The 15536-nt window shown below is 39.7% G+C and overlaps 1 protein-coding gene across 6 annotated transcripts in view; it reads right to left on the bottom strand.

The window, feature by feature from the left end:
* Nucleotides 1-562: 562 nt before the first annotated feature.
* CDC27 (cell division cycle 27) overlaps nucleotides 563-15536 on the bottom strand; it is a 54016-nt gene continuing 39042 nt past the window's right edge. For 4 of the 6 annotated variants that reach the window (XM_034755762.1, XM_034755763.1, XM_034755764.1 and 1 more), the window contains exons 15-19: nucleotides 13654-13771; nucleotides 12054-12182; nucleotides 8028-8102; nucleotides 6041-6221; nucleotides 563-3630 (exon numbers count right to left, since the gene is read on the bottom strand). In XM_034755762.1, coding sequence (XP_034611653.1) covers nucleotides 3548-3630; nucleotides 6041-6221; nucleotides 8028-8102; nucleotides 12054-12182; nucleotides 13654-13771 — 586 coding nt within the window. In that variant the 3' untranslated portion in view covers nucleotides 563-3547. Of the gene's footprint in view, nucleotides 3631-6040; nucleotides 6222-8027; nucleotides 8103-12053; nucleotides 12183-13653; nucleotides 13772-15536 lie in introns of those variants that run through there. The other 2 variants (XM_034755766.1, XM_034755767.1) reach the window with 1 other exon arrangement.

Raw genomic sequence — 15536 nt, 5'->3', positions numbered from 1 at the left:
AGATCTGGTAAGTATAGATTGTTTAAATCTCAGTAAACAAGTACATTCACTGTTATGAAAGTTCCACTGCCAAGTACTTGCAGATGGTTTCCATTAAACAAACCAACCCCCTCCCCCCCCAAAAAACAAACAAACAAACAAAAACCCACACCCACCTAACTCTTCAGACAGGTCAAGGACTGAATGGACAACACGATCAACATCCCACAGTTGATCCTTCTGGGACAGAGGTGAAGAGTGTGCGTGCATATGCATTTGTGCAGAACTCACAATGCCGCTTGTACTGGTTTTGTGCTTAAAAAGGCTGTCAGAGTGCCAAATCCATCAAGAAGAAAAACAACTCAGTTTCCGTTATTCCAGCCTAGTAGGTCAACCAGCAGCACACAAAAGCAGCCACAGTTAAGCCCCAACCCTGAAAACACTTCACATGTGAGAAATCCCACTGAAGTCAATAAGGAGAGTGTGCTTGTAGGACTGGGCCCTCAGTGAGCAACTCATCTGCTTCTCGGGGAGGGGGGGAGGAGATGGAGGGATCCATACATCAAGCATCTGATCATAAAACTGTTTTTAAAAGTAGTTTATTTGGATTTCCACATCCTTTAATGAATTGCAAATATATTAACAGAAAAGACTTTTTTCTAAGACTGTACAATTTATGAAATAAGTCAGGAAAAGCAAAAAAAAGGAAAAAAGACAAAAATTACATTGTTTCAATGCAAATAGTACACACCACACCCACGCTTTGCATTTTTTCATGTTTTTGTATTAATAAATGACAGTCCCCGAATTCTTCAGTGAACACATTTGCTCTAGTTTGGGTGTCAGAGCGCCTTCACATTTTGCCTCCCTCGCCCCTCAAAGAGCAGATAAGTAGATTGATTAAAATAATGGTTTTCATGTGTTTTTTTTTTTTTTAAGAAGGTAAAATAGCAGCATGGTTTAAACGTAACTTGCAATTCTTGAGAAAAATAAAATGTAGGTGATGACGTACATCTAAAGCAGGGGACAATTTAATATTTTGAGCACAAATGTTCAGTTTAGAATTTGCATCCTTTTAAAAATCTTATCTGAGATAAGAGCCCTTTGCCGGGTATTTAAAAATGAATTCCAATATAACAGTTTACAACTTTTAAAGAACAAAATTGTTTTAAAAATTAAACGGCTATAAAGGAAATTCAAGGTATTTTTTCCCCATATGGGGGATTTGCTAGTTTCCATCTCTGGCCCCCAGATAAACAAGCAGCATTTGTTTCAGGAAAATCCCCAAATTAGCACATGCGCTTTGAAAACAGACAAGGAATAAAACAAAGTCAAATTTGGGGCCTAAAACCTTGTCAGCAAGAACCATAATTTTCCAGCTCTCAAGTAGATGGGGCATGGGGAGAGAGAGAGACTCCTGCTTTTTGTTTAGAGAATGTAAACTTCAACTACCAAAAGGTAGCCAATTATACTGTGTAGCTAATATTCACACAGACTAACTCCAGATTGTACAATGTGTTATTTTTTTGTAACTCACTCTTGTGGAAACCCTATTACGGAGGTGCGAATCTTGGAGTGCTATAGCTGCTTTAAGACTGGGAGGGAAAAGAAAAAACCATGCAGATATAGGTAACTTCATAAATACTACATGTGAACAGCAGGTGAGGATACTTTACTATAGTACAATTCCTTTGGGGAATTTCAACCCTGGTGTTTTTCTTTTAAGGGCTGGTTTATCATGCAAGAGCCTAACTGCAATACTTCTCTAGCACCAAAGAAATCTTGCATCTAGTGCACTCTTCACTCAGCTGAAACACTTGCATGATTTAGAATGAGATTGAGTCCATTTTCAGCAATAAACAGATTTACAGTATTGACAAAAGCACAAAGCTTCATCCAATATCACCTCCCATGTTTTAGAGATTTTCACTAGGACTGGAATTCAGCGTATTTTCACTGCTTGTCTACCCACTTCAGAATAATGGAGAATGAGATTTTTTGTGCAGGTGTTTTGAATTTTTTTCTCCTTACGGTAAAAAATGCTTCTCACAACCAAACAGTAGGCGTGATAGGACATGTTTGTACCTAATCTAGGACAAGGACACTAAAAAAAAATATATATATATATTTAAAAAAAAAAATTAAAGTTCTACTAATGGTAACTAAAGGTCTTCTAAAAACAATATTCATTAAAAGGAAAGGAACAGAACAAATTTTAAGACTGATCACAACAAATATGTTGCTGTGAAATTTGAATCATTCCCAATTTATTGTGCATAATTTGCTCTTTAAAAAACGGTTATGATATCATACACTTTCTTTACGGTCACTGCATTAAGGGCACCAATCTTTGTTGCAGAGCGCTACAGAGAAAGAGAATTTTGGATTCTTTAATATAGCCTCGCTTTCTTCTCACAGAAACAGCCTCCAGGGCACTCAATTCCTACAGAGATAGAGTGAGAATTTTCTCCAAGTATCTTAAAGAATGGATAAAAAAAGATAATTGCACATTTTTGCATCCTGCTCAGACAACACTTTACAAAATAAGTTTTAAAAGGATACTGTCTTAGACAAATATTTGATACATCTTACTGTAAGGTTCTGATTGTGTTAAGGCTCACACTGTCTTCCTGGCTTCTTTATCTACTTAGAAACAAGTTGTCACTGTGGCTTATATTACTTTTATCCTTTCAACATTACAATTTTATCTACATCTCTCTTTATTTTGCTCTTACAATAAACTTTTTATTCTCTGAGCATCAGAACCGAATCCAAGGGGCACCTGAAGAAGAGGCAACACATTAATGACTTGGTTCGCTGAAGTACTAAGTAGACAACAATTGACATTTTGGAAATTAGATGAATCAATTAACTCTTGGCTAGAATATTAAAGCGTTCTGTAATAGCTGCTATGGTGCAACGTGCTCCTCTGGCTAAGAACAAGTTTACCCTAAGTAGGGACACCGGATATGTTCTATATTTTGACACACACTCTGAATCCCGAGCATGTGCACTGTATTTTGTTCACTGGAGACACTGTGGCTTTAAGGTCATTTACATTCCCTGGCATTTAAGTTACACTATAATATGCAAAAGTTTGTAACCTGTCCCATCCTACACTTAACGCTGTCTTTGAAGAACTTGGAAATGGAAGTTCAGCACTCTGCTTACCAAGAAAGAATCAAACTAAGACATGTTTCTGGAGAAAGTACTAAGGAAGCAGTTTCTTGTTCTATTCCCACATCTATCGGCTCACTTAGAGCAAACCACAAGTCTTTCTTCCATGATAGCTTTCCAACAAAGGAGGAGTTGGAAAAAATATGTTTTTTTCCTCCTCAGAGTCATTTCATAAAGGTACAAGAGCCAACTAGTCAGTCTCAGTAGCAGCTAAACATCGCACTGCCATTAATTCGGTGTATGTTTAAAACCGGATGAGTGGTGCACTCATGGTGTCAGTGGAGAATAATGACAATGCTGGCTCAGTGATGTGAAGACCCAGTACGTGAAGGAAGGGGAGAACACAACAGTACCAATCACACATCCAAGCTCAGATACTGGCTTTCGGAGGTTAAAATTCATCACTTTCAACTGCATGGAGTTGCGTGTCATCTGCATCCGTCATGCTGCTCTCTTGGGATTCATCTGTGCCAACTTTAAAACACAAACAAGGGATTAGGCTCTTTGGTATAAGACATGCACATTTTACATAAGCAAGTCCACCATATTAGAAAACAGTGGCAACAAGGCTCTATCATAGCTTATAAATATAGAGGGTTCCACACTCCCTCCTCCCCAGTAACTTTTTCCCACACTGCCCCCCATCCCTGGATTGTCTTTTCTAATCCCGTATGCCACACGGCCTCTCTCCTCTTCAAAACCAGTTCTTTTCACTCTCCCCTCCAGTGACCCACGCCAGCCTAACGAGATCTAAATAAAAGAGCTGAGAAGGGAATCAACATGATGTGCATCTTGCAAAAACAAGCACCCCCGTTATTTTAAAGTCTTCTTAACCACCTCCTGTCAATGAGCTGGGAGAGAGACTGAGTAAGATCTGATCCCATTATAAAGTGAACGGGGACGGCCAGACTGATATACCTACCTGCCCTGCCCCCAAAAGATTGATAGCTTGTAATGTTTAAGGACTACTTAGTATTTACAATGGTAAAGTGTTCAGAGATAGTGAAATTAAAACAGGATAGAAACAGGTTTTACTGCCATACTCTGAGCCCCCATGCTGCAAGTGACAGAGTGAAGTTTACAGCAAAAGAACGGACGCTAGTAAAAGACTCAGAAATGCCAGCTTATACAGACTTTAAATGTAAAAATCAGTTTATTTGCAGATACTGTACCTACTCTGCCCTCATTCAGTTTGTACACTGGCACCGTCCAGAGCATGGTAAGGAAATGCATCTAACCCCTCCTCCCCACTCCCCCCCCCCAAATATTCACGGTGATCAGCAAAGCAAAATGAATGTTCGTCTGGTAAGAAGCAGTTCTCAACAAGTTCTGTCCTTGTTAAAATTTGCAGTAAAGCAAGATAAATAGCTCAAGGAGATGGTCACTTTCTAAGCAGGTTGATTGTGCCTATCTGTAGTGCTTAAAGGTACATTTTAGGTAGCACAGTTTAGACTATGAAAGTATTTATCTGAATTTCCAAGTGTTTTGATGCCAAGGAAAATAGTAGTCCTTCATAATGCCCAGAAGAAGGCTGGGCACTTCCCAGAAGTAAGACACGGTCCCTTTCTGAAAGCTTACTTTCAGAACCTTGCCTTGACGGAGACTTAAAGGTGTGTTAGAATGTGTTAGCCAACATGTTTTAAAAAGTCTATGCTGCCTCTACAATAGGCTCACCAAATGCTAAAATGGTCACTTGGCAGTTTAGACCTTTGAGGTATCTTTTTCAGTCTGTCTGCAGAGTCAGGGGGATTGCACTGGTTTACATTTGGAAGGCTTTAAGTAATGTCTGGTGAATTCAAGCTTCTATTAATAAATAAATAAATAAATAAAAAATTTAAAAAGGATCCTAGTACAAAATTTCTGTGGTGCTTATTTCCAGAAGCTGCAGTCACCTCTCAAAAGTGTAAGTGCTCTGTCTCCATCTGCTGGGTGTAGATGAACTATATACTAGAACGTTTAGATGAGTTTAGACAGAAGAACAAACAAAAACATTTACCATTTCAGGAAATAAAAAGCATGTTAAAAAACAAGATGCTATGGTTTTACTGGAAGGGGTTACTGAAATCAATGGGATACACACCAGCAATACATCTGATAAAGTTTTCAACACAATTTTACAATGGACTATAACGATTTGAAGTTCTATAGTATCATTTTTGCCTAATGAAGAAAACAAAACGGTTCTTTTGCAGCAGTCTATCCATCCATTTTCTAGTTCATGTCAAGCTCATCAATATTTATGACCATCCATACTTCTGGATAAAAAGTTAGATGAAAAAAAAATTTAGGCCATTCCCTCTGGTGTATTTTTTTAGTGCTTTATTTTGCTTAGTTTCAAACGACAGGGCTTCTACAACTTTCCTCGAGAGAGAATTCCAAGGTCTAACAAATCTCACTATTAGGGGTATTTTCTCTTGACATTGAACCCAAGTTTTCCTTTGCTTAAGTTATCTCATTACCCTTATGCTGCTCTGAGCCCTTGAAGAAGTCCATTATTTCCTTGCTCGTTACACCCTTCAGATACCTGAAGGATTAGATGCCCCTTTACTAGAAGGTTCAGGTTGCAGGCTGTATAATTATCTTGTAAAAAGTATTAACAGCATTTATATAAGTCATATCTTATAACAGTTTATTAGGTCCTGGTCCTGCAAAGTTTAGTCCTTATATTAATATTAAATACCTAATCTCTCAAGAAATCTAACAATCTTTCACTAAGTGCTTATTACAAGTAGACCCAGCTAGACCCAGTAAGAGAATTGTTGGAGTCGCCTCTTGCTGTGCAAATAGGTAAGCAGTTATAGCCCGGGCTTCTGCTTTACTGAGGAACATAAAATCTTTCTACTAGAAAACCAGTTAATTTGGATTTTGATCTGGAAATACAAACCTGATTCATATGGATAACATTCGCTGATCTGCTCTTCTTGAGTTATCGGTTCCTCATCATCTGGAAGGTAACGTTTATCAATGGCCTCTTTGATCTGGTTGTTGGCTCCTTTAGGATCTAAATCCATTGCCCACGAGAAATTCATAAGGGCCAGATGAGTTTGACCCAATTTTTTATAAACCTAAAAATAAAAACATTAACACTACATTTTCCATTAAGTTGCTACTTGATATCATTTTATCCAACACTGGCTTGTAGCCAATAGTTATTTTTAAGTGGTATTCATAATTCCTACTGTCATGCGAAAGACTGCTGGATGAATGGGACATTAGCATGCATCGTAAGCTGTCCAGGAAGGAACTGAATGTCTCAAAGAACTCTGATACAGAGCCTGTCACGCCTCTTGGTGACTGGATAGACCCCATTCCAGATTGGCAATGACCAAAAGACACCATCATTTAATGGCTACTTGGTGCTCTATGTGAAATGAATGTGTCTCAGTCCACTTCCTAGTTTTCACGCCAGAAGTAGTCGCAGGTGATCCTCTTAAGGCTCTGCAGAACAGGGCTGAGGCACATTGGTGGGTGGCATTGCTACTGCCCATGCTGTATATTCTTCATCAAGAGAGGACTTCTACTACCAGAGCTATTAGCCAGTCATCTTTCACAAGCATCTTTTTCTTTTCATTTCAAATAGGTTTGTCTTAGGAACACAAAAGTGAATCCCCCCCACCCCAAGCCCTTTAGGCAGCAATCCCTTTATGCTATTGCCATCATTAAACCTTTCAGAAGGAAGGTTTTATGCTTTAGTCTATCTGGAGTTCGAACATAAGGCACAGAGGGCACGATATAGCTCTGAACCACAGGAAATGGAAATCTCTGCAAGACAAAACTAACAGCGAATGTAAAAGAAAACTGCATCCATTTCGCTCAGTTCAACATTCTGAATATTAATACACTGAAATGTGAAGACATGAGTTTTCATTTAATTAGAAATAAAATGTACTAAAAAGGAGATGGAAATTGACTTCTCTCAAACATCCAAGGCCCAATTAGGGAACACTACAGCAGGTCCAAAATGAGCAACATAAATGAATAGGGTGGGAAGTTGCAGGAGGTGGACTTTGTTAGTGGTGTTACTGTGCGGCTTAGTGGGTTAAGCACTAGATTTGAAAACCCCTAGACTCCCAATATCCAGAGGTTCAAATCTCAATAAGGCGGATTCAACTCTTCATTCTTCCAAAATAACCTAGTTCCGTGTAGTTGTTGTGTAGGGATCTTTAGATGAAACAGAAGTCCTGCCTGCCCCGTGTAGGTGTTTTACACCCTATACTATTTTGCAGGCGTTCCTTGTTCAGCATTTCTGATAGAACAGACTAGAATGTGATTACAATAGGTTTCTATAAATGTATTTCTAAGATGACGACATGAGTTGAGATAGGGCTCTATCCCCAGATGAGGTAGGATTCTATCCAGCACACTATTTCTGCACCATTATTGTATTGGCCAAAGTCTCTGTACTTTTAGAGTCACATTTTCAAGGGAAGGTGCAGTAGGTATGCACAGAAAATCATGCACCTGTTTTCATACAGGTATTTTTGTATCAATCTGTTCCATAGCCCTTAGAATACACTGTCCTTCAAGGTTAAACGACAGTGGTGCAGTTATGGTGAGGATAAAGGATGCTGGTGGCCTGGTGAAATCAGGCTTCAGGCTCCAACAACAGAAGTAATTCTTTCAGAAATAGAGCTCTACTAGGACAAGCTCAAACAACCCATTTTGATCAAGAACTAATCTCAAATGCAGTTGCCAGTTTATATGTGGTGAGGCATACATGGCACTGTGGGAATTTTCAGCACCCTGTCCAAAATGGAAGCAGCTTCATGATAGTGAGAAAACTAGCACTTCGGCTTGTTTCTCAGCAACAAAGGAAATCACAGGTACTTATGATCACAGCTATATTTCATAGAACTATGTTCAGTTTTTACCTTTCCTATTAAGAAGTAAACAAGAGACTCTTTGGGAACAATCTGTTTCAGTTCTTCAAGTTCTTGTAAAGCAGACTAAAAGAGGGGGGAAAAAAAGTTAAATGGTTTTCCCAGAAAGTTTGAGCCAGTATCTGCATCACTCCACTTTTATTACATCATAATAAACTAGTTAATTAAAAAACAAACAGTTAATTCATGTTTTTTTTTGGAATCCATCTTGTTAACCATATAGAAACCTCAGATGCTACTTTCCTCTGAACAACCATTGCACAATCAAATGTAAATAATGATTTTTTTCTTCCAATTTGATATGGTTTTAAATCACTGGAGTGATTGTTTTGGGTATCTTTAGTTAGTTTCCTACTTGGTAGAAGAATTTCAGATTTTCCATTTTTAAACTAAACTAATTAGTTTCACACTTAAAATGTTCATCTGTGCTGAAAAAAATAACTCCAGGGCTTCATTGAGATCCTTACCATGAGAACACAAATGCAAACACCAAATTAACAGGCAAATAGCCCAGATTATATTTGCAACCAACTCCCCCTCCAATATACTGAGCTTCCACAAATCAAGAAAGATAAATGCTTTCACTAGGCTACACTCTGCCATTACGTTTTATAGTTTGAAGTCAATGAGACTTGTGCTCCTAACCACTTAGGGGGCTTTTGGAAATTCCCCCCTTAGATGTCTAACTATTGGCTTTTAGGCTCTTGTTTTTAAAATTATGAACTACTTATATAAAAGAGAGTTCACAATAATGTTGTTAATATATTCAAAGTTAAATAACTTTGCACTGTTAACACTGAAGCAGCTTTGTTTTGAAGCGACAAAGATTTTGTGTTACCAAGAAAAAAGCTTAAATAAAGATACAATTTTAGCTTCTGATCCTGCAAACACTTATGCACATGTTTAACTTTACTCAGATGAATACTCTTAACTTCAAAGGGACTACTCATGTGCTTACAGTCATGTATCGAGTTAAGTGTTTGCAGGATTATGCCTTAACCCTCAATACTTTGTTTATTAAAATTCAAATGTAAGCAAAAAAACTAAGACACCCTATCAGTAGAATTTAAAATCAAGTAGAATTTATAATTTAGTTCCTTATACATTTTAACGGTGCAAGGCATAACTAACTTTTACACTCAGTCTGATTTAAATCAATCATTTTTTTTTTTTTAAATCAAGGGATTTATATCATAATCTTTTAAAAACTGCTGTACAACGGGCAAATAACTTGTAATGGTAAAGTGACAGCAAGGATAAAAGATAGTACATAAATAAAAATCAGGCAATTCAAAGAAGTGCAAAGTCTCTGACACCTGAACAGCAGATCACTGATCTGGTCTCTGGTGGGATGAGTGCGGAGAGTCTCTGCTCTATTGAAGAATATGGGCTAACAGACGCTACTGTCGGACTGCTACCGCACGAGAGTGCAGTTGGTGAGCTCAGACAGTGCAATGTGCTAAATTTCATGGCATTTTGGTTACATTAAAAAAAAAAGTTAAGGGTTTGATCTTTTTAAATCCAGAGATTATTTAAATGCACATTGCTGCTTGTGCAGTTAAATTTCCTTCTTGTAAAATCTAAGGCTGAAGAAGGCTGGACACTGTCAGCAATTGTATATGTACTTCCTTAGGAAAGAAGTGTTTTTGGAATACCTTCTGTATCTTTTCTGCATCAGATTACATTTGCTATTTTATTCCCATTGGACACCTTCCTCCAATTTTGGTTGCATTTCTCCCCTTCATCTTATTTTTAAGAATTTACACCAGGACTGTGTGTTAAAATCCTTAACTTTAAAGTGTTTTAAATTGTCCTACATTTAGGAACTTCAAAATGGAGGTTCTCACGATCAGTGTAATTTCTTCTTGTGTATATTACAATAAGGTCTCAATGAGCCAGACTGTGGTCCTGTTTGCTCAGCTAAGCAAGACAGGAAGGGGACATAAGGACCCACCAGCTAGACTTAGGCCATGTCTACACTATCATTTTTGTCAGTATAATTTATGTCACTCAGGGATGTGAAACACCCCCCCCCACACACACACCCACACCCCGTGAGCAACCTAAGGTACACAGACAGAAGCGCTGGTGTGGACAGCGCTATGTGAGAGGGAGAGCTTCTCCTGCCGACATAGCTATGGCCACTCATGGAGGTGGTTTTATGATGTCGATGGGAGAGCTCTCTCCTGTCGGCATAGAGTGACGACATGAACGATCTTACAGCGACACAGCTGCATCGGTACAGCTGTGAGCTCACTAGTGTAGACGTGGCTTAAGTAGCGGCATGGGACGGAGAGCACCACACTCATTCTCACAGGTATAGTAAGTACCTATAGAACAGTGCAAGACAGTAGAAAACCAGGCCCAGACTGTCCAGCTTGCTCTCATTAGCTGGATAATAAGACCTTTGAAATAGAAGTTTGCCTACTACTTTGGTTGCTTGTGGGACAATTTTAATGCACTTTTTCTGAGCAACTCCCTTTGTATAAACTCATCAATACCACAACATTTCAGAAAAGGTTGTAAATAAGGTTCTCTCCATATCATTTGCAAGTTCAAATCATCAACAGATTTTACACATCTCGGGCCTCAAGAGGCAGACAATTTTTAAGCCAACCATTACAAAAATATCTACTGCACTACCTGCTCCCCCCAGTAGAGATGGTACTAGCTCAACCTTAATCCCTTTGCCGGATAAAAGGATGTCCCAGATTCTCTGCTCACATCACCAGGCCTGATGCTACCACTGCTACTTTTTGATCCTCCAACAGTTCTTTACATGAGCATGAGTTACATGGTGAATTATTTTTATTTTTGTACTGCCTAGTCTACTGCTACGAGTGCTTCTGGCTAGGTCCCTGGAACAAAAGATATTTAACACCATCTCTCCAGTTCAAGTCAAGAAGATAAATAAGCAGGTACTCGGGTAGTAATTCTCTTCACTGTTGGTTAAGAGCTTGGGAAACATTAGTGTCTGGATGCTTGGACTCATGCTTGGGGCAGAGAGGAGAGGTAATAGTCTCCAGAAGAACTTTGCAAGCAGTTCTAGAGTTTGGTCTTGTGAGGGCATTCAACTGTAATTTTGCATTTAGAGTTATTGTGCCTATCAGTCTATAGGTGTTTTAAGACCACGTGTGGAAAACTAAATTAGTCAGATTTCAGAGTAGCAGCTGTGTTAGTCTGTATCCGCAAAAAGAACAGGAGTACTTGTGGCACCTTAGAGACTAACAAATTTATTTGAGCATAAGCTTTTGTGGGCTACAGCCCACTTCTTCGGATGCATAGAATGGAACATATAGTGAGGATATATATATACACATACAGAGAACATGAAAAGGTGGGATGATAATAGCTCATCCTAATTAATTAGCCTCTTAGAGTGGGGTAGGGCAACTCCCACCTTTTCATGTTCTCTGTATGTGTGTATATCTATCTATCTATCTATCTATAGATATCTCCGCACTATATGTTCCATTCTATGCATCCGAAGTGGACTGTAGCCCACGAAAGCTTATGCTCAAATAAATTTGTTAGTCTCTAAGGTGCCACAACTACTCCTATTTTTTTCAGAGATCACCTTCAAAAACAACCTCCACCCCTAAATTGAAAGCAGCAGGATTTTAACACACCCCACAAAGATTATCCCTCAAGAAACACCTGTTATAAAGGACAGACCTCCTAATATGGTGCTGAAGTGGTTACCAAATACGGACTTGGTTAACTGGAGTCAAGTAGCCCTCCTGATACCAGAAGGCTTCCTTTCAAATAAAAGGAGCTATTCGCATTAATGCCAGGATGACTACAACTGCTGCAGTATTACACTGGGAACAGAGGCAGGTCTTTCAAACAGTCATAGCCAGTGTGATCAGAGTGAGATATATTCTTGGAGCCAAGCATAGCTTCCATTATGAAATAATAAGAACCAAGATTTGATTAACTTTTAATTCATCATCATTCAGACAGCTGCAGACCCTAAGGAATTTAGAGAGACTTCAGTTTCTAGCATCCATGTCTTACCTTATATTTTTCATTAGCAAATAATACAGAGGCTCTATGGAATTTGCACAGTGGGTTCTTCGGATCAATGTTAATGGCTTTGTTTAGAGTATCCAAAGCCTTTTCAGATTTTTTCAGTGCATGCTGGACCTACAACAGAACAGAGATAATGTTAATAGACTTCCTTTTTCAAAGAAACGAGGGGAAGGCAGGATCCGACCAGACTACTAAAAAAAATACATTTGACAAAATCCAGTGCCTTTAAAATGCAATATTCAAATAGAGAGGCTCATTCTGGAGTCAGATAAGACTGCACAATTTACCTCTCGCTAGTAAGCTTTTTACTCCCAGCCCACAGACTCTAGCAGAATGGTAATTTGGCCCTTACCACCGAACTAGTTCAATACCCCGGCCCTAGAACATAAAGGCAATGAAAACCCATAACATAGCAGAATCAGGGGCAGGAAAAGCTTAACCAAGGGCTTTTATATACTTTGTTCCCATACTGCAAGTGAGAAAAGTGTCAGCAGATGACCACATAACCAACCGCCATGATACTGGTCTGCCCCACATCACTCAAACAATCATTAATGTATAAAAAACAGCTTTCTAGATGAGAACAGAGCATTTGCTCTAGTTGTATGAATCCTTCACGGCAGAGGGACAGACCTAAAACAATGGCTCAGTCTTTTCAGGCATCTATGCCAGTTTAATCACAGTAAGATCTTGGCCATATCAGCTGTGCCGACTGCTCCCTATTTAATTGTGCTAGTAATTGACACAAGTTGCTTAGAAATCCCTACTCTTAGAATTAAGGGTCATCACATATATAGATGATTAGGAGATGGGGAAGAGCAAGGAGGCCCCAAACAGAACTTCATTAAAAGGTAGAGTGGGGGAGCCCCAAGTGCCAGTTCCAGGGTTTGTACTAGCAGTTGAGGACCAATGGGCTAGTTACCAGTTACGTTTTTTCTCTGTGAATACTCAATTCCTTAAAACTTTCTCATATGAGCAGGGCCGGCTCCAGACACCAGCTCAGCAAGCAGATGCTTGGGACGGCCAAGGGGAAGGGGTGGCAGGTCGGGCTCTTTGGCGGTGGGTCTCTTGGTCCCTCTCGGAGGGAAGGACCTGCTACCGAATTACCGCCGAAGAAGAAAGCGGCGCGGTGGAGCTGCCGCCGATCGTGGCTTTTTTTTTTTCTTCTTCTTCTTCCGCTTGGGGCGGCAAAAACCCTGGAGCCGGCTCTGCATATGAGGACTGATTTTCAGATCCCTACTCTACTTGTGCATGTGCCCACAATGTGAAAGAGCAAAAATTGCTCAAGTGTGAACACAAATGCTATCACCTACATGAGCACAACTGTCCAGTTTTGAGGGTGTAAATTTTAAAACACTTATGGAGGCACAGATGATAGCATTGTTCCAGGACAAATACGGGTGTCTGTAGCTGCAAAAACCAGAAATGTGTGTGTGAATGCAATTTTGCACACAAGTGGAAGAAGGGCAGGGCCTTTGCTTAAAGTTTGGTCCATAATATGCTTTTTCTATTGTGAGCACACACAATAAAAAGCAGGTTAAAAACACAACAAGGATAGAATTACCGGTAAGCGCAATCTACTTACTACTCCGATGTGACAGAGTAAGACTGAGCTCTGAGGATTGATATCGAGTGCTTTCTGGAAATGCATTTCTGCTAGGCTGAATTTCTCCTGTTTGTAATAAATCATTCCCAACCCATACCTGCAAGGACAAAACAAGTTTGTCAGATAAGGTTTGATTCATCACAAACTAACCTTTATTATTAAGTGTGTACTGGTAGAAGAAAATGATCTTTGGCACATTTGACAGATTAGATCAATGGAAACAAACAATGAAGTTCTTGTGATTCAGATATAGCCATAAACCTTTCCACAAAAGCAGTTTGGGTAAACTTACGTTGTAACCATAGCAGCACCCAACATATTGTTTCAAATTTTGGCATCCAAGTCATGTAATTCTACTGCAGAATTAAGACTATCTTCTGCTAAATAGAAAAGGCCAAATTCACGGTTTGTGTAAGCGGGAGCAACTCCATGGACATCAAGAGACAGTTTATGCCAGCCATACCTTTACTGTCCCAGGCACTAGTGACTACGCTAGCCCAGAGAGTAACCCCGTCATTCACAAACTAGCTATAGCATCTACTAATTCACAATTGGGTTTTGGCACCAGTTCACCCTGCCCAGCTGGAAGATGAATAACTGTAGCTGAAGCACTTTTAGACAAGGAAATCTGATCTGAAGTTAAAGTGTATACAGAGCTGCAAAGAGAGAAGCAATAACTATGCACTGGAAAGTGGAATCTTTTGGCCAGCAGTATCCACTGGCTTGCACATGAAGTGCCCTTACGCCCTTATACCCAAGGGCGTCAGAGGGCGGGACTGGGCCAATCAGCTCTCTGTTCCTTCATCAATATAGAATTCAGGTAATAAGACTTTGTAGCAGAAGGCAAGGAAGGTGGGTCCTGGAACACATGTAGACCACAACCACAGTTACTTTAAAGTAAATAGCCTCCCACCCACCCCCTTTGAGTGCTTACCTACATGAATTCCACTCTCGGTGACTCAAGGAGGAACCTGATGTTAGGAGGCCTAAGTGGGACCGTGGTGGGTCTGCCAGGAGAGCCTGTAATTCACTTACCCGGCAAGCAGAAGCAACTGCCACTAAGGAGGCTCTTTTCCACAGCATGTAAGAATACAGTGAGTGGGTGAGCAGATATGGCCACTAGGTGTGCTCTTAAAGCTAAGAGAATCCTGATCTCTTTAACGAGAGGAGATCATTAATCCTGGTAACATCAGACTCTAAAGGGAAATGATGCTCCACCCAAATAATGAATCTTTTCCACTTGGCCTTGTGAGACCTGTGAAGTCCCTTCTACTGTGAATCAAAATGTTCTGGACATCTTTACAACATGGAGTAATCTTGTTAGTTATTTAGTCATCCTCCAGGATGTGAGGTACAGTGAAGCTGGTCTTGGAGACAATGTTAATGGAGGCTATACAGAGAGAGCTTCATCACATCTTGGTACTGAAACTGCCTGGGCCAAGCGGATGCCATTAGTATCATAGATTCAGCTTCTTGTCTGAACTCTCTCAACACCCTCAAAGTCAGAGGGATTGGTGAGCAAGCATACATCAGTCCAACAGACCATGGAATAAGGAACACATCTGATTGTTGTATTATATGTTCCTGGGTGGGGGTGACAAGTGACTCAGGAGTAGGGCAACTATAAAAATATTTGAACCCTGAAAAGAGAACTTGGTACCTATCTACTTTCTATGGTGTTGGAGGTATGCGGTCAGAACTGGCACAGCTAAGGTGACCAACAGATCTTCATTAACTGGTTATGTTAATCTCTCCTGTAACAAAGTACATAAGGAGTCTAATAATTTCTGAGATTTTTTTGTGTATGATACCTATCATAATCTCAGCTAGCTGTTCTTCTAAGGATATCCTGAAAGGTCTTA

Source organism: Trachemys scripta, chromosome 23 (assembly GCF_013100865.1).
Source record: "Trachemys scripta elegans isolate TJP31775 chromosome 23, CAS_Tse_1.0, whole genome shotgun sequence".
In the NCBI taxonomy this organism is placed as follows: domain Eukaryota; kingdom Metazoa; phylum Chordata; order Testudines; family Emydidae; genus Trachemys; species Trachemys scripta.
This window is presented reverse-complemented; position numbering and strand designations above follow the sequence as displayed.